This window comes from Barbatula barbatula, assembly GCF_947034865.1.
Source record: "Barbatula barbatula genome assembly, chromosome: 20".
Lineage (NCBI taxonomy): Eukaryota > Metazoa > Chordata > Actinopteri > Cypriniformes > Nemacheilidae > Barbatula > Barbatula barbatula.
In genome coordinates this window covers 6,992,372-7,015,891 of record NC_136783.1, presented here as the reverse complement: position 1 = coordinate 7,015,891, position 23,520 = coordinate 6,992,372, and the positions used below count along the sequence as shown (strand labels likewise).

The window sequence follows — 23,520 nt, the reverse complement described above, 5'->3', positions numbered from 1 at the left end:
GGAGCAATGGACTAAGGCTGGGCCAAGGCCAAAATAACAAACAAACCAACTAACAAAAGAAAAAGAAACAAATGACCTAAAAATGAAATGACCTAACTCCCTATCAAAAATAATTGTTAAAGGGGAATCAAATGAAATGGCAGGCCACCCCCACGCTCCAGGATCATTAATGAGAGTTGTAGGAAAAATAAATTGTAAACAGAAAAAACAAGAAATCTTCTCAATGTAAATTGGTTAAAAGCGATAACAAATAAACCGTAGAATCAACAATCCTCCTCAAAATGATATAATTAGTCAGCGAGCAAATCTCGATCAGAAAGAAAACATCAGAGAATAAAGTTGGGGATCTGTCCAGGGAGGCGGAATGCGGAGCTCCACATGTCACCACCGCGTGTTTGGGTACCGCTGCCTTTTTCACTTCACGCCGCCTCCGGACTCACCAATCATGCTCCTGGATGATTCAGATTCATTCAGATTTATTCTTTATTGTCCTCAAACAGGAAATTTGTTTCCACAGACTGTACCACATTACACATATCAGAATGCACAATACACCAATTTCATACACACATATCTCCACCAAGTACAAATATATATATATATTACACCAGAAACACAATAAGAAAGTTTAAATACCACACACATCCTCTGCCACATATACACCATCACCTTTAACACATATGTATTATGTATATTACCCGGGGTTGATAGTAGCAGAAATTGAATAATTACATACTCCCGATTCCTGCGAGTTTAACACTCCTAAAACTTTACCCAAAGTGCATATTTTTTTGAGGTAACTGTCTGTATCTGCGACCCGAGATTAAAAGGCGGGTGACATAGTACATGGTTATGGATTCAATAATACTACGATTTAATAACAGCTGAAGATGTGGTTCAGCCTTTGTTGACCGCGTTTATAAACGGCTGACTTGGTGGTCAAAGCTAAGTTTATTGTTTAAGGTAATGCCCAGGTATCTAAAGCTGTCAACAATTTCCGCTAACTGTCCATTAATCTTTAAAGTTCAATGAGAGGTAGGGAGCTTGTGCCGAGTGTCCAAAATTAGTTCCTTTGTCTTAGTGACATTGGGAAGAAGGTGATTGTCCATGCACCAACGAGTAAAGTGAGTAATAGATTGATGATATGATGTAACTGATTCATTACCATTATGGAGGGCAAGTATGGCTGTATCATCCGAGTATTTGAAATACCTCATAGAAACATTCGAAACCCGACATGCCTTAACGACTACCGCCCTGTAGCACTTTGAGCGGCTGGTCCTGGCACACCTAATGGTCTCTCTACCACCCACACTGGACCCATACCAATTTGCCTATCGCAACAATAGGAGCACGGATGATGCAGTGTCCATGGCGCTGCACTCTGTGCTCACACATCTGGACAATAAGGACACTTACGAACGCATGTTGTTTGTAGACTTCAGCTCTGCTTTCAATACCGTCATCCCTTCCAAGCTAATCGTCAAACTTGGAAACCTAGGCATTAACAACTCTACCTGCAATTGGATTATGGACTTCCTGACGAACAGGCCTCAGCTTGTTAGGTTAGGCCACATCTGCTCAACCACCACCACCCTCAACACTGGTGTACCACATAGCTGCGTACTGAGCCCTTTTCTCTACTCCCTTTTCACACTCGACTGCAGGCCTGTGAAGGAGCTGTTTGGCTTTTTGCGTTTCAAGTCTGGAGTACCATTGCAAATGTATCATGTGATAAGTGTGATGGTAAATTGATGTATGAGCATTTCTATAGGAAAGCACAGTAAGGTAAAATACCTTATTACTGTGTGTGCGTTGGGGAGAGGGCCGCTGAATTATGCCTTCATAATGATAACAGGGTTGACAGTTTGATTTAATCTCATTAGGCACTATGCTTAAGCCAGAGCATTTAAAAAGTTATTAGAAATATAATTTAATGCTGATATTTCTACAATAATCCACGTTTTAATTATAAATCGTTGGGTCAACAGACTTGACATTTTATGATGGTCCCCACTGACGTCTCACAAGATAAAGTGATTTGTTTTTACACATGTATACACACAGAGCATCATTTTGCTGACGTCTTAAATTGTACACACCTAATTGTTTAATGTGTTCAAATGTTTATGATTATAAAAGTAAATTCGGACATCTAATTCAGTGTGGATTTAAAACTTTCTATTTCTGTAGTGCTGTCAAAACAAATATCAGGACAAATATCCAACAAGCCTGTATGCTTTTGTCGAAATCGCTTTCCGCTGACATTTCTGATACATATTTTCTTTTAAACTGAGTACTTAAATACACATGTATAGCTTTTCAGAATGTGTCTCATTCAATATTTTTATGCTTCTACCAACTCCATCATGTACGATTCAGAGGAAAGCATAATTTCTGAGCATGTGTTGTGCATTATGACATTATGGCTGGTGATAAATACGTAGAGTGGGATCATCTTCACAATTTCGGACCTCTGATGTGTCTCATATGTCATTATGTATTGCATTTGCTATTAAACGGAAGAATGATGAAGTCACTTCAAAGCATTTATAAATCTTTAAATGTCTGTCACCTCTCCGCCTCACTTGAGCATCTTGGACCGAAAGCTTCTTTATTTTATGACAATAAAGTTGTTTTTCATCAGTCAGCTTTCAACTGGGTTCAAGTCAAAGACGACGCTCAAATTGCATCTGAACTAAATATTTTTTTTGCTGTTTAAGAGATGTAGTCTTTTGTTTGTACAGCACATCCTCAAACATAAAATGTACTCAAATGATATTTATACAGTACACATAACATTCATGTCAAGTTTAATGTTTTTGGTTAGCGGTTTTTATACGAGTATAACCAATAATACTGAATTGTGTTTCTTGCCTGTTACCTAATCATTGTCATGCGTGAACATTTTGACTTTCCATTTGGTGTTAAATTTGCAGCTCCAGAAGCATGACAAAGAAGGTGAGGATGTTCCCTCCAAATGGAGATCAGAAGAGGAGATGACCAAAGAGGCGTCAGAATTACGTGGCCTCTTCAATTAACCCCTTTAGGTAATAATATGATTATTTCAACATACACTCAGGTTAACTTTTAATATCTTTAAAACTTTTTGTTACCAGGAGTGGCCTATTCAGATGGAAGACGACAACAAGTTGTGATTATATATCTTAACCGAGCTGTAACATCAAATTAAAACTTAAGTTAATTTCTGTATTTCTGTGGATAAATAAACATTTTTCTTTCAAAAATGTCTCAAAGGTTTAATGGGTTTAATAAACTTAAATACCACGAACAGACTACAGGGAGGAATTATTCAAAAGCTCTGTAGAAAGAACTTGTCACCAGTTACTCACCCTATTTTTATAAATATCTTTGTTTTGCTGAACACAAAGGAAGACACTTGGAAGAATGTCAGTAACCAAACAGATCTCATCCCCCATTTATTGCCATAGTAGGGAAAATAAATACTATGGGAGTCAATGTGGGATGAGATCTGTTTAGTCACTGACTTTCTTCCAAAGTCGTCCTTTATGTTTTTAGGGCAAAGAAATGTATACAGGTTTGGAACAATCTGAGGGTGACTAAACGATGACAGATTTTGTTTTTTTCCGGGTGAACTATGCCTTTAATATTAATAAAGCAAGTACAAAAGAAAAACTAAGCAATAATATAGTCTTCTTTGTGTACACAAGCTAACACGAAACGAGTCTATATCACGTTTTGTGCTTGAAAAGACAGTTAAGGTAAACCAAAAACGATTAACTGCTTTCCAATCCAAATGCTTTCACTGATCTTCTTACATCTAATGAAATGCTCGAGGCTTGACACAGATTTAGGCTCTGATGCCTGGAGAGCCAGAAACTCCCTTTAATGAAATCCATTTTCCTAAATATTGAAAAATGAAACGGCAAACTAGAACTTCCTTTGATAGAGTATCTATGAGGATGAACAGAGATGTTGCATTTGCCACAAATAAGCCTTTATTGTTGAACTGAGGCGTTAGTCACCCCGCCTGTGTTCCCAGCGCTGGAGACTATTATGACTTTTATCATTTTATCAATGTGGAAATAAAACGGTGTTGACTGGCCCCTCACTCATTTGGAAAAAGGAAATACAATTCTGACAGGGTAATGTCTACCGGCCCACAGCCTTTCGGAGTAATCAAGTTGTAAAAAGGCCCATGAATTTTAAACAATATTCATTATACGCATGGGATTTCTTTAAGCAAATGTGTGTAGCAGTTTGAGCGGGTGAGAAATCTATCACAACTAGCAAAACAGGGATACAAATTCACCCAGTTGAAAGCATTCATATTTGCTGATGTAATACTTAGATTCACTAAGCTTCTTTCTGTTCTACATTGACCCCCATTGTCTTCAATTGTATTGACACAAAGCCCACTGAGACATTTCTCAAAATACCTTTCGTGTTCCACAGAACAAAAGAGTCATACAGATTTAGAACAACCTGAGGGTGAACAAATGACAGAATTTGTATTTTTGGCTGAACTATCCCTTTAATGTTTGTTAAAAGCAGGGAACAAGATATTCTTAGTGCATTTACAAATTTCCCAAAGGCATACTATTAATATACATTTTTATTTATTTAATTCATTTAAGTGTCGTATATATGTTATATTAAAATTCATGTCTAGATTGCATTTCTGACTATTAGTTTTCTTGGCTCTGAAGTGTTTTAAAGTACATCCCTTATTTAGATGTGGGTCTAAACATTCTTGTAAGTCACAGAAGCTAATGGTCAAAATGGTATGACTGTTATGATATGCACAGACACAAAGGTTAAGATGCAAGTGCAATTTAATTGAAGGGCTAATCCCAGCCACAATCGAAAAACATGTTGATGTCATACATCAACTTCCAGATGCTCCACATCAGATTTGACCAGGAGGGTGGTGGAGTGGAGGCCGGAATGGAGAGCGTTGGCAGGCCAGGAACATGGAATGGCACGGGAGAAAGAGGTGGAGTGGCAGGAGGGTGCCAGGGCTGAGCTGGTTCAGGGACGGATTCGTGGACTGGACTCGGATCAAGGGCGGATTCGTGGACTCGATTGGCTCAGGGGCCGACTCCTGGCCTCGACTCGGCTCAGGGGCCGACTCCTGGCCTCGACTCGGCTCAGGGGCCGACTCCTGGCCTCGACTCGGCTCAGGGGCCGACTCCTGGCCTCGACTCGGCTCAGGGGCCGACTCCTGGCCTCGACTCGGCTCAGGGGCCGACTCCTGGCCTCGACTCGGCTCAGGGGCCGACTCCTGGCCTCGACTCGGCTCAGGGGCCGACTCCTGGCCTCGACTCGGCTCAGGGGCCGACTCCTGGCCTCGACTCGGCTCAGGGGCCGACTCTTGGACTCGACTCGGCTCAGGGGCCGACTCTTGGACTCGACTCGGCTCAGGGGCCGACTCTTGGACTCGACTCGGCTCAGGGGCCGACTCCTAGACTTGACTCGGCCCAGGGGCCGACTCCTAGACTTGACCTCAGATGCCTCTGGAACCACCGGATTGGGTCCCCTGGAGTGGCAGCCATGAAGAGGTTCTGGGCTAGCAGCCATCTTGGCAGGGGGCTCAGGTGAGGTGACCATCTTGCGAGCTGGCTTTGGACTGGCGTCCACGAACACTGGGCTTGCAACCGTCAGTGTGGGGCATGCAGGTCCCTCCTCCAGACCCAATGCATGCTATATATATCTATAAATTCTACCAGTGACCCTCGATGACCATTGTGGGTCAAGTGAGTTTGGAGTGGTTTGTTTAGTCCATAAAGGCAATAGTTAATTAATGCAAAATCTGAGTAATGTACATGGTCTGGTGTGGTCCTCAAAGGTTTCCTTGGATTAGATGTATGAGTAGAAATCTGGATCCATGTGCAATTAAATTGAAGGGGTAATCCAGGACCCAATTCAAAAACATGCAGAAGTCATGCACAGTTAATCAGTACATTAACATTTGGCAGACGTTTTTATCCAAAGCGACTTACATTGCATTATCCTATACATTTATACATAGGTATGTGCAATCCCCTGGGCTCGAACTCACAACCTTGTGTTGTTAATGCAATGCTCTTACCACTGAGCTACAGGAAAGCTGGGGAACAGCGAATTGGTACAAAACAAAAGCAGCTGTAGCTTAAAAAAATTCAAGCAATGAATCAGTGTGTAGCCAGGTTTAAATAGGCAAAGGTGCGACAGGTAACAAGGCACAGGTGAATGCAATACTGATTAATCAGTCCAAAGGCTTATGGGAAATTTTGTAAGAATTGGCAGTCAGGGTGGTGTATGGTGTGCCTTTTTGTGGAGCACATGGGCACTCTGGCTGGTGACCGTGACAATGACATTGTTCATCTCAGTATCCACCTTCTAAAAATCAACACATTGCAGGGTTATATAAGGCTGTGCTGTTTAATTTCCAATATAATTTTGTTATTCGTTGACGCTCGACATGTGAAGGCGTTCTGTGCATGTGTGATTTCCGACATGTTAAAATTCAAAACATTTGAAATAGCATTGATAATCAAAGTAAAGAGATGTGAACCAAACATGTTGTTCAAGAAGTAAAACGCAGGTTTTGAGACATTAAAAGGGTTTTTTCGCTTCACTACAAGAGACTGCTCTGTGATCCATTTATTTGGTTTTGAAGGCCTTTGAAGGCCAAACAGAATTATATATTTATCCAGCATTTCCTTTTGACAGTCCCCTCGAAAACACTCGTCTTTAAGTTTCTTTGCGCTTTTTGTAACACTTGTGCAACATCCTTAAAACTCTGAAATCATGACTCACTCAAGAATGCCTATAGAAGTCGGCTTTAAAACAAGAGTCTGGCACGGAGCTGGTCTCCATGGTGTTCTTTATCAGGTATAATAACATCTAAATCTGCTTCTCAAGGGTTAATGTAATCTAACTGGGGTTTTTAAGATGGGTCACATCAGGTCATTTGGCTTTAGTAGAGTCTTTTCAGTCCATGGGAGCACTTCGAGCTCCCACTCTGTGTTTACATGCCGGCGCATGCTGTATATAAGCTGATCTTGGCAAAATGTCTGATAATTTGAGGAAGACTTGCACTTTTTTGTCCAACCTTACAAACCGAATGCGCATGTGTCGAAGTGCTCTCGTGACAGCGCACCATAAACTGACAAGACAGAGGAGAATATATTGATGAAAGACGTTATTTTGTTTTGTTTTTCACACATAAAGTATTGTCGTCACTTCGAAAAAATTAAATTGAGCCACTATGAGCGGATGGACCATTTAACAATGTCTTGAGTACTTTTATGGACCTTGACAACAACTACAACCGTGTCTATGTTGTCTCTTTGTAGACTTTTTCTGATGTCTGGACTGTTAGGTGTTTAGTAAAATATGATCAGATGATTCAATATATTGGTAGTAAAAACATTCTCCAGTAAGTCATGTGTGAGACTAAAAATGTCAAAACCATAACGCTGGAATTCCCCTTTATACTTTCCACATATTTCATTTAATGGTTCTTGAGATGGGTTCATATTTTAGTGGGTTCATAATCTGATCCATAGTTACTCATACTAGATATTTCTCGATATGATAATTATGAACCAACCATATTAGCCCCCACGTATTGTTTTATATGTCCTCAATGAACCGAACTGATGTCTCAGGATACGGCCTCTTGAGATGAAAAGGAGGTTAAATTCTGCAAAGGGCCTCAAATAACACGTTCCAGCTCTGATATATCGCCATCATGTAAAGTTTCATTTGTGCAGAGTTGCAGTGAGAATAAAGCTCATTTTGTGTGGTGCAGGAATATATTACCAGTGTCGTTTGGTGTTAATGGACTCGCAGCTGAGACTCTCTCGCTGGTTTAGGTTAATGGATGGTGCGTGTCGTTATTTGTGCTTCGGGAGGATCGAGGGTGATGTTCCCTCCCCTGCGCCCCCTGTTTTAATCATTAACGCCGTCATTTTACAGATAGGATTAGAATGGGCTGGAGGTGGAGGGGTTCAGACACATACCCATCAATGCTCTTTTTGAACAAGTGACCATCTTAGCAGGGTAGGTAAAGTACTCTGTAAAGGTAATAAAGAAGGTCTTGATGTGATGATGTGCTATTGTTTTGATACGTCAGGCCAAGGAAACCTGTCCAGACAGTGGCGCATGTTTCCCTGTCCTGAGAATTCCTTTGCTCCTTGAATTTGTATTGATTCAAGAGTACTTCAGATGACACTTTCTTTGACAGTTACATAAACAAATCTCTGCGCTAAATAAAAACATTTCGATTCAAAGTGCATTTTGATTGCCAAAACCATTAGATAAGTGATTAACCATCAAGCTTTCTCTGTTTCGCTCTCCCTTTATGTACATTTGAAACAATAAAAAATGTGATTTTCTGGCATCCTGAATGGGAACGATACGGTCCTCTGTGGATTGTGGATGATGCAGTGCAGCATCCAGTTTGTTGGTGTCTGTAATGTTTGACTTGTATGAAAGAATATTTTGGAATCAATTAAAAGCACATTTTGCCAATCGAGAGAGGGCTGGGTCCACAGCGGTTTAGCATGGGCTTAGCTTGTGGCTAATGAAATAAGATGATTATTCAAGGTGTCCCAGAGAAGCACAGGAATCTGAAGCTCACATGAGAGACGGTGTCAATAACATGTCAATCTCGGGCCCGTGGGTTATACACTGGGTTAGGATTGTAGGATAGACAGCATTTGTTTTAAAGCGCCACACTGTAGACCTAGTGCACAATGTAGAAAAGGCCAATCGTGTGTTTAATCTCTGTATTGACTGAAAAAAATGTGTTAATTGTTTTCTATAGCATATACGTAAGACATAATAAGAGTGCATAAGACGTGCAAGTCTTATTTGCATTTTTTCCATCAAGATAATGAAGCCATGGTCGATGAAGATACACTAAAAATAAAACTAATCGTTCGAAGCTGAACTAAATGATAAATTATTAATTGGATGATGTAGTGCTTGACAACTTTTTTTCATAGTAATATTTTTTTGTTTCAAACATATTTAAATATAAATATTTTTAATTAACAGTTAAACTAAGAAACTGTACTTTTGACAAATGTACAATTTCTAGGTTACGCACGTGCATTAAACACAAACCTCGTCCAGTCACCAACAGACCGCGCTCTTTAAGTAAATGGTCCGTGGATCAACATAGACGCACCCAGTCACTCGTGAATACGTTTTTGGAGGTAAGTAACCAACTTATGAAATCAGTTGATAATGAACATGAATTAGTTTTAATGTTGTGTGTTTTTGAAAACGTTTTGTACTTAAGTGTGTCACTAACGTTAGACTGAGACGAAAATGTGTGGTAGATGTCATGGCGAACAGTTGCCGATCCCGTTCATTACTCAACCTTAGGTGAGTAATAACTAGATGTTCCTGGCACTCTTTTATTACCGTGTTATTTGGAGGTAACGTTAACGTTATCTGTTATAATTTCAACTTCAGCTAGGTAACGTTATTGCTGAAACGAAGGGTTTTGTTTTGTGCACACGCTGTCCGACTGAAATCCGCAAAATTTCCCACCATAAACCCACAGGATGAGTATTAACCAACGTTAACGTTTTAAGATTGTGTATGTGAGGATGTTGTGTTGAGAAAGTGTGTGTTACACCGTGTTTACACCGAATCTTGTGTGTAATAGATTCTTGATTTTCTCAATTCTTTTCCATGTGTCAGAGAAGGCTGAACCTATTCTTCAGCAAAACACCATGGCAATCTTCGTCATCAGAGATGCTCAAGCTGTCTCCAAAGACATTGACGCCATACTTGAAGGACAAGAAAGGCTATTGTTTTCTTAGGTCAATGTTTGCCAGCTCTTAGAAGTGAAAAATCTGAGACTTGAATACTGAAATTGCCGATGAATACAGGTAAGATAATAAATATTGATGTAATGAAAATTATTGGTGTCTTTTTTTATTTTGCACAGGATTTAATATTAATGTTCCTTAATGCAACCAAGTTTCATTAAATCCATATCTTTCAATCAATAAATAATTGTTTGATTAAATTATTTATTTATTATTAAAAAAAGTTATTTCTTTTTCATTGGATCAACTTATAAAATATAGATGTGAATCTTTACTCCAAATTGTATTAGTTGTTTCCATAAAAACCTCTTTTCAGTGTATGTTTAATGTGTGAAGATTGTAAATATAAAAAACATTTTGAGATATTCAAATATCTTTTCAACTAGTGTTACCGAACCATGTAAAAACATGGAATATTTTCAATATTTTACCTCACGTATTTAACAGTGGTCAACAAACGGGACTAATTTACATATTCACCAATACCCAGATACTTAATGAGGTAGGAGTGTAGAGATACATTCAAGCAATTTTAAGACATGAAAAAATATTTGTCAAGATAAAAACGATTACATATGCTATTTGGATGCCTAACGATGAGTTTTAAGTGAAAACATTTTTCAAATGTTGTGGGACTTTAAAAGCTCTTCAGAAGAGACCGTTGTAATCTTTATCATGTATTTGTTTCTTTGTAAAAATGTATTCTGTCAGAATACTCAGCCAGTTTTTAGTGGCCATCAAGGGAGAATATGTTTTTCTCCCTCACAGAGAATGGTTATAGTTTTCAGAATGTGTGCTAAATGGACCATGTCAACCATACCATGAGCGCTTTCTGAAAATGTTAGTCATGAAATAACTACATTTAGGAAATACTTACTGTGCATTTGCACATTTTGTTCCTTTCATTTCATATGCACACATTCTTAATGGAACAGTTCACCCATAAATGAAAATAGATTTTATTTATTCACTTTATTTACTTTACTTTAATTAATTAATAAAATGTATTTAAATTATTAATATTTCTTTTATCTGTGGAGTAAAAATTAAGATATTTTTTCTATTGGTTTTGTGTTCATGCAATGGAAGTCAATGGGGTCAATGTTGTGTGGTTACCAACATTCCTCAAAATATCGTTTTTCCGCCGAAGGTTTTGAACACCATAAGGGTAAATCAATTGTGACAAAGTTTTTTTATTTAATTATATTCCATTTTACTTATATAGCTTTTTTTCACAATGTGCATTGTTCCAAAGCAGCTTTACATGAGAAAATAAGAAAAACTGAAAACACAGAAAAGGTAAAACACAGTACAGTGCATGGAGTTTGTCGAACAAGTGTGATCATTCTAATAAAGCAATGTTAATGGATTTTACTGAACCTTTAAGCTAATCTAATACAGCAGTCTCCAGGTGAGCAAGCCAACACGGCCCTATGGCGGGTAACCCAAACTCCAATGATAGATAAATGGAGAAAAAAGCCAGTCTCAGCCGGGAGGGCCAGCTCCCATCTGACATGTTACTGCACTTAGTGACATTGATTAGAAGTTACAGAGTAAATGTTTACCTATTACAGGGAGAGCTTATTAATTGTGATTTAGGAAATTTCATTTGTTGAAACTGTTTAGGTCTAATTTAGTCTCATTTTGTGACCGATATCAGACAACCGAGGAGTTTTATATGCAAGATATTAATATAAGATATTAACAGCATAATGTAGCTGAGTGCAGCTTTGGTGGATTTAGTTATTCTAGATGTAATCAAAAGTCCTGAGTTTTGAGATCTTAGAAAGCGTGATGGGTTGTAGTGTGATAGAAGCTCTGTTAGGTAGGTAGGGGCTAAACCGTTTAAGACTTTATAAGTAATTAAGAGAACTTTAAAGTCAATACGATACTTAATGGGTAGCCAGTGAAGGGTTGATAACATTGGGGTTATGTGATCGTATTTTCTGGACCTGGTTAGAACTCTGGCAGCTGCATTCTGAACTAACTGTAGTTTGTATATTGATTATGCAAGACAACCACTTGGTACTGTCATGATCCTGCCTCTCCTTGTCTTGGTTTTCGAGTCTTGTGGCAGGATCATGTCAGTCCCATGTGTTTTGTGTGGAGAAAGAGCATTGTTTTGGTTTGAGAAGCCATGCTCTCTCTCCAGTGTCGCGTCCTTTAGCCCCGCCCCCTTGTTTCCCTGTTTGCAGTCCATTAGTGTTAGTCTTGTCTCCAGCCCTGATCCATCTTTCCCTTAGTGTTTCAGTCCCCTCACCTGCCTCGTGCAATCCTCCTGTTAGCTTTCCCTTAGTGTTTCATCCTTGTCACCTGTGGCCACTCTCCCTGTGTCATCAGTCCTTGTTAGTGTTTTCCCTCTGTCCCTTGTCGGTTCATTGTCATTTTGTCATTATCGTACCTCCTCACGTCACCTTATTGGATTATTCCTGTCTATGGATTATCGTGTTTGTTCCTGTTCTAAGTTTGTGGATTTTGTTGATTTATTATTCAAAGGACTTTGTTTGTTTTGTTCCCCTTGTGGAAAGTTTTAGTTTACATTTTTGTCTTGTTTTAGATCATGTTCTCCCCATCGAGGGTCTTTTGTTTAAATAAAGTTTTTGTTATTTAACTCTGCTGCCTGCGTTTGGGTTCTGTCCACACACCGTGACAGAATGAACCGACCACAGAGAACCCAGCAGGCAGCCAGGGACCGTGAGCAGTCCTCTGCCAGCCAGGACCACCAGCATTGGTGGCAGTCGACTGCTGACTTAATTCAGCGGGGCGATGGTCCTTTCCAGCCTCAGGGAGATAGATCCCTTAGTGAGTATGCTCAAGCGTCTGTGGCAAGACGGGGTTTTCTGCCAGAGACGCTCATGAATGCCTACTTCCTGGCGGGCCTCGTTAAGCCTCCACCGTTGGAGGAACGGGAGAGGCTGATCCGGGGGTCCTTTCAGCAACTGGTCAGCAGTCTTGCCTCCAGCTGCCCCTCGGCTGCACGCTCTCTCCTGCCTTCGATCCCAGAGAGTCGTTCCCTGAGGATTGGGGTTTTGGGCGTCACCACACACTCTGCTCCACCACCAGCTAGCCTCCGTGGTAGGCGTGGACGGCGGGAGTCGTGGGACTCCCCGTCCGACTCATCCAGCATGGAGATAGTGGGGTCCCCCACCGCTACTCTGCAGCCGGCCACACGTCCTGTGAGCCGGTCAAAGAGGAAGAAGCAGAGGAGAGCTGCACCATCCTGCCCTGCCCAGCACCCGGTATCCAGCCCTGCCCAGCCGTCAAGTCCGGTGGTCCCAAGTCCGGTGGTCCCGGTGGTCCCAAGTCCGGTGGTCCCGGTGGTCCCACCTGCACCCAGTCCAGTGTCAAGTCCTGCCCTGCCGGCCTTCCAGCCGGCGTCAAGTCCTGCCCAGCCGGCCCTCCAACCTACAACCCAGTCAGCCTTGCCCCAGCCGTTCCCTACTACGGCCGTCCTGTCATGCCCTACCCCTTCTAGTTCCTCCCACTCCGTGAAAGGTATCCCTACCATGCCCAGGCCTTCCTATCCCATCCCTCCGCCCAGCTCTAGGAAGCAGTGTCCTGTCCCTCCTATGTCCCCACCCAGTTATGTTCCCAAGTTTTTCCCACCAATTCCGCCTCCCCCCTTCCCATTGATATTTATTTTATTGTCCAACCCCAATCCCTTTCTAGTCATGTCAGCCCTGCCCCTAGTGTGTTCTGTTCTGTGTTTGTGGTGTCTGTCCTCCTGTCTGTCAGTCTTGTCATGTTTAGTGTGATCTTGAAGAACTCCTGGAGGAGTTCTTTAAGGCGGGCGCTCTGTCATGATCCTGCCTCTCCTTGTCTTGGTTTTCGAGTCTTGTGGCAGGATCATGTCAGTCCCATGTGTTTTGTGTGGAGAAAGAGCATTGTTTTGGTTTGAGAAGCCATGCTCTCTCTCCAGTGTCGCGTCCTTTAGCCCCGCCCCCTTGTTTCCCTGTTTGCAGTCCATTAGTGTTAGTCTTGTCTCCAGCCCTGATCCATCTTTCCCTTAGTGTTTCAGTCCCCTCACCTGCCTCGTGCAATCCTCCTGTTAGCTTTCCCTTAGTGTTTCATCCTTGTCACCTGTGGCCACTCTCCCTGTGTCATCAGTCCTTGTTAGTGTTTTCCCTCTGTCCCTTGTCGGTTCATTGTCATTTTGTCATTATCGTACCTCCTCACGTCACCTTATTGGATTATTCCTGTCTATGGATTATCGTGTTTGTTCCTGTTCTAAATTTGTGGATTTTGTTGATTTATTATTCAAAGGACTTTGTTTGTTTTGTTCCCCTTGTGGAAAGTTTTAGTTTACATTTTTGTCTTGTTTTAGATCATGTTCTCCCCATCGAGGGTCTTTTGTTTAAATAAAGTTTTTGTTATTTAACTCTGCTGCCTGCGTTTGGGTTCTGTCCACACACCGTGACAGGTACGGCATTACAATAGTCAAGTCTTGAGGTCGTAAATGCAGGAAAATATTTTTCTGCATCAGCAACACATAGAAATCTTGCCAAACTACAAAATATTCTAAGTTGAAAGGAGGCTGTTTTTGTGAAATGTGATATGTGATTTCCAAATAACAGGATGCGGTCAAATATAACGCCTAGGTCTTTAACTCTATTTGTTGGAGTAACAGTGCAGCATTTAAGGGTAATATTCCAAAATATTCTGTTTACGTGTCTTTGTTCCTATTAGTAATATTTCTGGGTTTTTTTGGAATTAAATAGGAGGAAAATACTTGTCATCAATGTTTTATGTCTTGGATGAACTCTCAAATTGGAAAACTGAAAGGAATAATCCGGTCTTGATGAGATATATACTGTAGCTGAGCATCATCTGATCAACAGTGTAAACTTATTCCATGTTTTCTAATAAAGTTGCCAAGGGACAACATGTATATGGAGAAAAACAACGGTCCTAAAACCGATCCCTGAGGTAATCCATAATTTGCTCACGTTAGATTTGACGATTCCCCACACATTTTTTAAACTTTGTCGTGATCAGGGGTGGAAGCACCCAAGTGCAAACAGCGAGGATGAAGGGGATAAACAATAACTTTAATGTAAAAAACAAACACTAACCAAACTAATTACCTAAACAGAAAACAAACACTTCCAACAAGGGGGCAAAAATAACCAACTAGGAAACAAACAAGGTACTTTCGCGTATACATACACAGTAACAGGCCCATGAACAAGGGAACTTTGGAACAACGAACAAGCACACGACAATGAACAAAAGAGCATTAAATAGGGAAATTTACACAGGAGATCACAATAGGCAGGTGTGGGGAATGAGACACAGGTGGAAAGCAATACTTGGAATGAGAGGGGCGGGGCCAATGACGAGACTGGAGAGAACGCATATTATGTCCTGATTGACAATAATATGTCTCTCTCCACATATAACATGTGGGTCTCCACATTTTTTAACAGTTAAGTGGGAGCAACACAGTCTATGGATAAAGTTTCGACTTACTAGTCAAATGGTGCATAGCGTCTGAGATGTTGACAGAAAGAAGATCCGCTCCAATGCTACAGGGGTGCAGGCCGTTTGGGCGGAAAAACCTAGTTCGCTCCCAGAAAAGATCCCTGTTTCGTTCAATACACCATGATAATAACTATTCATTAAGCTCAAATATTCTACCGAACCTTTCATTCCCTCGTCGGAAGGTAGGAGCAGCCCTGATACGAAGAGCCTTGTTGCGTTGCATTGCCTACTCGTTCAGTATCCTGGAGTCCCTCTCCAGGATCTCCAACTACTGCATCGAGACGTCGTTCAGCCCCACGAACTATGCCTTTTAGCATTTGCTGCTCAAAAGACATTCAGTAAAGAAAGAAATTGGTTCCAGCCAACCCCAGTCTCCGAGATCTTTTTCATCAGCAGTCCAGGAGGTTTACCAGTTGATGCGCACCTACTGTGTAGGATCTACAACCCAAAAGTGTCCTTACTTACACCATTTCTTCCCTATTCCCAGTCTTTCTCAGACTCAGAGTCTCTCTCTCTCTCTCTCTCTCTCTCTCTCTCTCTCTCTCTCTCTCAGTTCAGTGTCACCACCCTGCCCATGGCTGCCTTCAGGCCATTTCAATTGTCACTTTGATCATAGCATGGAGTACCTCAGGCACTAAAGAGAGGACAAAGGAGGGGAAACAATATATATGTCACTTATAAATGTGCTGTAATGCACAAAGCCTCACCAATCTTTAAATATGCCACCTCAGCAGCATACAGCGGGGAAGAGGTGCACAGAGCTGATGTTTTCATTGTCTGAAGGAAGTTCACTGATATCCTAAGTCCTAACGGACTCAAGGTGTGCAGTACTGTAGGGTTTTATTCTAATTCTATAGTATCTTATGTATTTATTTGGGTAGGCTGTATGTTTTTGTTGTGCTGACCAATATACAGTAGCAGTTGGCTTATCTTATTGATGTAACGTGATGTGTGGTCGCACAAAGGCTTCCACCTTACATCCATTACATGAACATTATCATCTAAGAATATCACGTTACCAAAATTAAACGTTGTGTATGTACTGTCCTTTTCATCTTTGTGTTAAAAAAAGATTGTTTCATAGTGGTTTGTCGTCATTCTGATAAACAAAAACAAGGACAAACATGTTTTCTTGGGAGTGCATGCTTACAATAAGACCAGAAACATGTGTTAAGAAAATGCACTGGGTCAATTTTGATGTTGACGATTAGACTAATCCTCTGAATCCTTACATCAAATATAATATCAAGACCCACCGCTGCCTAAAAGGCTGGCGAGTTTGGACTTCTCGCACCCACAGACCTTGCACTGCATGTGTTAGTTTGAGTAAAGGTCACTTGTGAAATGAGCTTTGTCTGTGTTGAGCAGGAGTCCTGGAGTGTGAAAAGAAAAAAAAGGACGGGTTACTCAATCAGGGTGTGACTGGACTAAAATTTCAGAAGCAGCCCGGGGCCTCGACGGAGCGGCTGGGGCAATCTGAAAATTGATTCCGCTGGTGGAGTACTGCAGAACGGACTCCCCCGCTGTAATTCCCAGAATGCATTAATTAATTTCAGTGGTTGTTGGGATCTGGAGTACGTAACATGCTTCTCTATATGTGGAGACTGGAGAGCTCACCTTGGGGCATTGAGATATCTTGCATCGTAATGCCGCGAGGGCGCAGGCGGCCAAATACACTTACAGCAAAATATCATCCATTCGCCTGTAGGGAGCATCAGTGGAAGCGTGTATAAAGCGTGAAAACTGAGAACCCTAGACCTGGCTTATACCGCTGATTCATTTATCACTTGAGAGCCTTTGGGTTTCTGCACAGATGGCTGCACGTTTTTGGTTTGTTTCCCCTTCGAATAGCTCTCCATGTGGCACCTTAAGAGGACTTTGTGAAAGAACGTTTGATTTGGCTGGAGGACAGTGTCAAACTCATTTATTTTCCATAAATAGGAGCCGGACACGCGAGCAGGCTGGTTTAGACCTGCCTCACCTGGCACTGCTAACTCTGTCAGCGCTGAACCTTAAGCACATTTTTCATTAGTCGCCTTCTGCCGGCCGCGGATTGTTCGCTGAAGGGATGAATTCAGGATCTTTCAAAACTTGAAAACTAAAGCAGGTCAAGGGGGAGCTCCAGTCATACATCAAAGAGATTTATCCATCAGTAATGTGTATAGTTGTTGAATATTTTCTCGTCCAGTGCAGGTACCAACCTTCCCGATGCCAAAGCAGCATCACAATGCACTTAAAATAGACTGTAACGTCAGTCTATAGACGACTAATGTGTAATGTATTTATCTATTGATCGTTCATCTTTGCTCGTATACGGAGCTCTACAATAAAAGTGCACTTAGTCTATGTACTGAAGAAAATGTCTCTGTGCATATTTACACGTATTTTAACAGGTTCTAAGACTCAATCATTCGTCGATCGAGATACGATCGTTCAAAACTCTGGAATCTGAGAGTGCAGAAAAATCTAAATATCAAGAGAATTGCCTTTGAAGTTGTAAATCAGAGGCATTGTAGCAAAGCATCCACTCACAAAAATAACACTTTTATATGTATATTTAGGGTAGGACATTTGCAAAATATCTTCCTAGAACATGATCTTTACTTAATATCCTAATGATTCTTGGCATAAAAGAAAAATCAAAAATTTTGACCCATACAATGTATTTTTGGCTTTTACTAAAAAAGTTCTACCCGTTCTACTTGAGACTGGTTTTGTGATCCATGGTCACTTTTTACAATAGAACCCAGTAAGAAGTTTATAATAAGTATAATAACGACAATGTACCAGTACGTACAAATAAAGCTACAGATTTATACAGAAACAAACACCAATAATAAACACCATTTAAATTTTGACCAATAAAATAACACAGTTATTTATATCTTATTGAGGTCAAAGTATCTGATAAATGCAAACTACAACTAACGGATGTCTTTTGAATTCACAACAGTCATGTGTTTTGCATTCATCAAACCGTTAAGATTTGGAATCACAATCGCGTTCGAGACACAGTTGCAACAGGGGAAAAAAAGAACGGATAAAGCAAAAACTCTACGGAGCGAAGCACTCAAATATAACACTAACATTCACATGTCCCCAAGGGCTCCTTTGCAATAAAAGCAGACGGCTGATTTTCATTCAGATAGAAAGCATTTGTGGCTTTGCTCCTGTGTTACAAGGCTGATCTTCAGATGCTGGCCGGGATTCTGGGCCATTTCCTCCTAGTCGGAGACAACGGCATGCATGGCATTATTGTGTTATTCTCTTGTTTGTGCTTCCGTGGCTGATTTGCTTCGAAATGAAAGATTGTAAAGGCATTTTCAGATATAACTTACACTCCCCTTGTAGCAAAACTTCTTCTGAGTTTTCCTTCGGATGTGCGAGAGAATAAGACATTCAGACATGTTGAATCTGCAATAGGATTTTCAATGAACGTCTATGCTTACCAAACATTACAAAGGGTTTAGGAGGATCATTTTTAATGTGACCTCAGTGCTGTGGGTGCTTGCGAATATTTTCCGCAAAAATGTCCCAGCTTAGAAAGTATACATAAATATTTGGTAATATGGGTTTTGAGATCAAATTTTTATTTATGTGCTTTTACAGCTCTTCTCAGTACAGATGGACAATGTTTTCTGTAAGACAGTCAGATCTTTCTAATGTTTGTACACTATGGACCAAGGTTATTTTAGTTTACTAAAATTAAAACTTTTAAAACGTTCCTGTTCATTGAAATCAAATAAAATATTGACCTAAAAATGTTTGGAAAAACTAAACTCAAGAAAAGTAGAAATGTTGCCTCAAAAATAAACTGAAGTCGATTAAAGCAGTAAAATTATAATAATAAACAAAAACTTATAATACAAATAAATTTAATCTTATACAGCAACATTCAATTTAAACCAATAAATAATCAAATGAGCATTATGCAAAATCATATAAAAGCATATAACAAAATTGCTCAAACTTTAACTAAAATTAACACAAAAATTTAAAGTCTAAAAATAAAAGCAAATTTTAAATATTAATAAAACTATTATAACTCTGCGGTGGAGAGCTTATTGTTACATAATTGTAATATTATTGACATAATTTACATACATACCAGTAAAAATGTAACAAAAAAGATCACGCAAAAGATTTAATTGACCCTGACTGACCTAAATGTAGAGGTGTGAAGTACGGATTCATCCCATTCGAGAAAAGGTCAAGAACAAAAGATGGAGAATTGGCGAGATTTAAAGTGCTTCATGAGGGTCAGGGAGGATGTTTCTCCAAAGCTTTCTCTCACCGAACAGTTACAGAACCCTACTACAAATCCTTTCAATTTATTTGCTGAAACTACTTTAAAATGACATCAAACGTAATCATTTATTAGACAAATTCATCCAAATTGAACATAATAGTGATATCTAATGAATCATTCCTTGCACACTGTAAAAAAGTAATCAATAAACCATGAAGACATTTTACAATATCAAATATGGGTTCTCCTTTAGATTACAGCTTGCAATGTACTGCATAATTAAACAGAATATACAGCGTAACTCATTGCAAAAACCTCTGCGGTACATATAAGGAAAGGGGAACAATATGCAAAGTTCGGGGAATAAAGGGGTGAAAGTAAAAAAAAAGAAATATATTTTCCTAAGTATTTTAAAACTAAAGGTACCTATTTTAATGTACAAAATCATCCGAATGAAAATATTGACAAAGTTTGTTTTGCGATTTTGATTGTTCTGTTGTCAAACTTTTGGAGGTGAGAGGCCATCTATCCCTCAAGGTCCACTCTGAAGTCTGAGGTCTATTTATCCTCATATGGCAGCTCATACTGTGGTGATCAATTTGATGTTGCATAAAGGTCATTTGATCTTTTTTAAACAAACCGAAGCATCTGATTAATAATGCATTCATGCATTGATTCCGTCTGACCTTTGCATTGCGGACCAGGTCAATTATCTTATGGAGATGGAAAGCGTTCCGAAAGTTCTATTAACGTCGTAATGGTTTGCATTCATCATGGTTACTGGCGTGGGGTGGATGAAACAGTAGCCGGAGGCACGACGTGCTAATATTTTACTGTATGTCGACAGCTACTTGTTTACTCTGCCAGCAGTGGCATGTTAGGAAGCGCTCAAGGGAGAGATAATTAAAACAGAGGCATGATCACCGCCACTTTGCCTTTTTGTCCCCCGACAATGACGAGACAGGAAGAGCTGTCAGGAGAGCCATCGGCCGGAACAGATGTTCCATCTGAGGTGGTTCCTTTTCAACGGTGAAAGCAGAACGGCTTGCACAAAGGTTCAAAGTTCATAAAAACAAGCGTTCACTTTGTGATTGGCTGATGTTACACTTCTCTTTATTTGTCATTCATTTGTTTAAAGTCCTTTAAGTCGTTTAAACCTCCTTTTTTCTCTTCCTTTCCCTACCTCCCTCCCTTCTTTCGCTCGCATCTTTATTAGCGCGTGATTTGTCCGTCTCCGCAGACAATTTGACAGAAAAATTTCTTTTTGAAGTACCTTGATTTTGAAGTTCCCCGGAGTGAACTCAAAACATTGCAGCGGTGGTGATGTTTGGGGAGACTGATATAAAAAGAGCGCTAAAAAGAGTCTTTCCTTTCTGATGTAAAGACATGTAACAGTGATGAAACATTACATTTTACACATGTCCATCATCTGAACTAGACGAATTGCTTTTATAATGTTTCAGAGCTGAGGGAGAATTGCCTAGCAGCACATTTCGTATATTGATGCTGTCATGGACCACACTAACTTGTAAAGCCCACTTCGCTTTCAGAGTATCTAATTTTATTCACTTTCAACAAGACAAGAGGTTCTTGTCAGTATTAGATCAGACTAAACTACACAGAATGAAATGCATTTAATATCAGTTACACTCCAACAAAAACTATACAGCACTAAATATGGTTCCCCTATGATTACGAGCAAAGAACCTCTTTTAGTGCTATATAGCATCATTGTACATGCAAGACTTTCTGCACTGCATAAACATGTAACACATACTTTAACTTAAGCTTGTAAGATACCATAGTGTGGTATGATATTAATGTTACAACAGTTTCCATTGAATACGGGTTCTCTTATGTTTTATACTATTGAGTTTTACTTTTATTGTCCCTCTTGTTATTCATCCTGTTACTGCAAACTTGTTATTCAACTTTTACTTCCTATTGCAATTTAAATGTTGTTGATACTTTGCGTTTCCCTTTTTATTGGTGCTGTCAAACGATTAATCATGATTAATCGCATTCAGAATAAACGTTGTCTATACACAATATATGTCGGTGTACTGTGCATATTCATTTGGTATTTGTGAACACATACACACTCATTCATATTTTTAAGAAAAATATAAAACATACAAATTAATAAAGGATCAGCAAATATAAATAATATAAAATAATGTAAATAAATACATATACATACCTGTATACTGTATATATATATCTGCGATATGATGATTTGAGTTTGCTTTAAATTGAAAATGAAATTGAAAATGATTCGAAAAACAGATAAATCTATAAAAAAATACATTCTTTGGAAATGCTTTTAAATATATGTCAATTGAATATTCTTATAAAATACTATATTTAGGACTTAATGCTTCATTTCTTATTGTCTAGTATGTCTTAGATGAGATCAACAACTGACATTAAAAGGTTCTTCACAGCAATGTCATAGAAGAACCATTTTTGGTTCCACAAAGAACCATTCAGTCAAAGGTTCTTCATTCATTATATTTCTTTTTATAATCTGAAGAACCTGTTTTCGCCACAAAGAACCTTTTGAGAAACAGAAAGATCCTTCAGATGTTAAAGGTTCTGTATGGAACCAAAAGGTGCTTTGAAGAATAAAAAAATGAGTTCCCATAAAAAACACAAATCGCTCATCTTAACAAAGTCAGCACATACGTGATTTATCAGTGATATTGTAGCTGTAGTGCGACTCGTGTTTGTTGTGTGACTTTGAGTTCAGTATTTGCAAACTGGAACAGTGATTTTTCAAATGTGTTTTGTTAATGCTTTAGGGCCTTAAGGAATACCAGCATTGCTCAATAAATACGACAGAATCCTCTTTCTCAGCCTGTTCCACTTTACTGAGATGTAAGTTGGTGTATTTTTGTGATCCGGGTTTTGTGGTGATGGTACATCTGAAAGCTCATGGACATGAAAGCTTCCATCACTGTATTTCAGTCACTGTGCTCTGTCAGCAAAGCCACAGATCACATCTTCTCTCCGGATGTAAGTAATACAGTTACGTAGACTGCTGATACAGACCTGACTGCATTTGCTTTTATGGGTGTACAATGGGTATTTTTTCCTCAGGGGTCAATGGAGAGAGAAACACACTCTCTTTCAAAGACCGTCTTAGCCTCGGTTGCTGTTTAGGACATTTTAATTTCCCAGAGAAACTTGTGTGCTCCATCTGCTGGCAAGAGGTAAACTTACACTAGTTATTATGCAAACTAGCTCATACAACAGACAGACGGATGCACTCCACTGAAGACCAGCGCCGTACATTTAAAAGTTGTCATTTTGACTTCATGTTTACTTCAGCAATTTGACAGCGATTGAACTTTGCGCCCGCTGCCACGATGATGTCAGGTACTTTTCGGCACGTTCACGGGGTGTAAACAGAGGAAGCGACTCCCTCCCGTTCCTGTGTGGAAAACAAATTGCCTTCTTTCCGGGGATTTAGCAGAGTTTTGGAGCACGGAGCGTGGATCAGAGTGCATAGAGGATGTATAATGAGTTCCATGCTTGTGAAATCATAAACAGGATGGAGGCTGCCCGGAGTCCAGGAACGCTCTCGGCCACCGAACGCTATGTTTTAAAGCTGCGCTTTTCCCACATGGATTGCATGCACGCCACACTATCTCTTTACTTCACTTGCAGAGGTGTTTCTTGTGAAGTTCATCTACACCCTCATCCCTTCTGTCTCACAAACACACACACTCTTGTCTAGTTTATAGACATTGTGTGCACTTTCATCGACAATGATTTTTATACTTTAAAATGTATTTTCTATTTATTTCTTGAAGAGCAAATGAACAATTACATTTTTCTTTCAATTGGAATGTAAACAGTTAATACTAGCGATTTGATTATATAGCAATCCAATTGACAAATACACACTAAACAACACTAGTAAACAGGCCCATTATGCAAGAGAGATGCTATTGGACTATTCTTACTGTACAT

At 39.8% G+C, this 23,520-nt stretch overlaps 1 protein-coding gene across 1 annotated transcript in view; it reads left to right on the top strand.

Moving 5' to 3' along the window:
• The window catches only part of fhit (fragile histidine triad diadenosine triphosphatase), a 212,454-nt gene extending 209,207 nt beyond the window's left edge, over nt 1-3,247 (top strand). The window contains exons 7-8 of the mRNA XM_079483745.1: nt 2,940-3,050; nt 3,120-3,247. Coding sequence (XP_079339871.1) covers nt 2,940-3,041 — 102 coding nt within the window. The 3' untranslated portion in view covers nt 3,042-3,050; nt 3,120-3,247. The remainder of the gene's footprint in view (nt 1-2,939; nt 3,051-3,119) is intronic.
• Nucleotides 3,248-23,520: the final 20,273 nt, after the last annotated feature.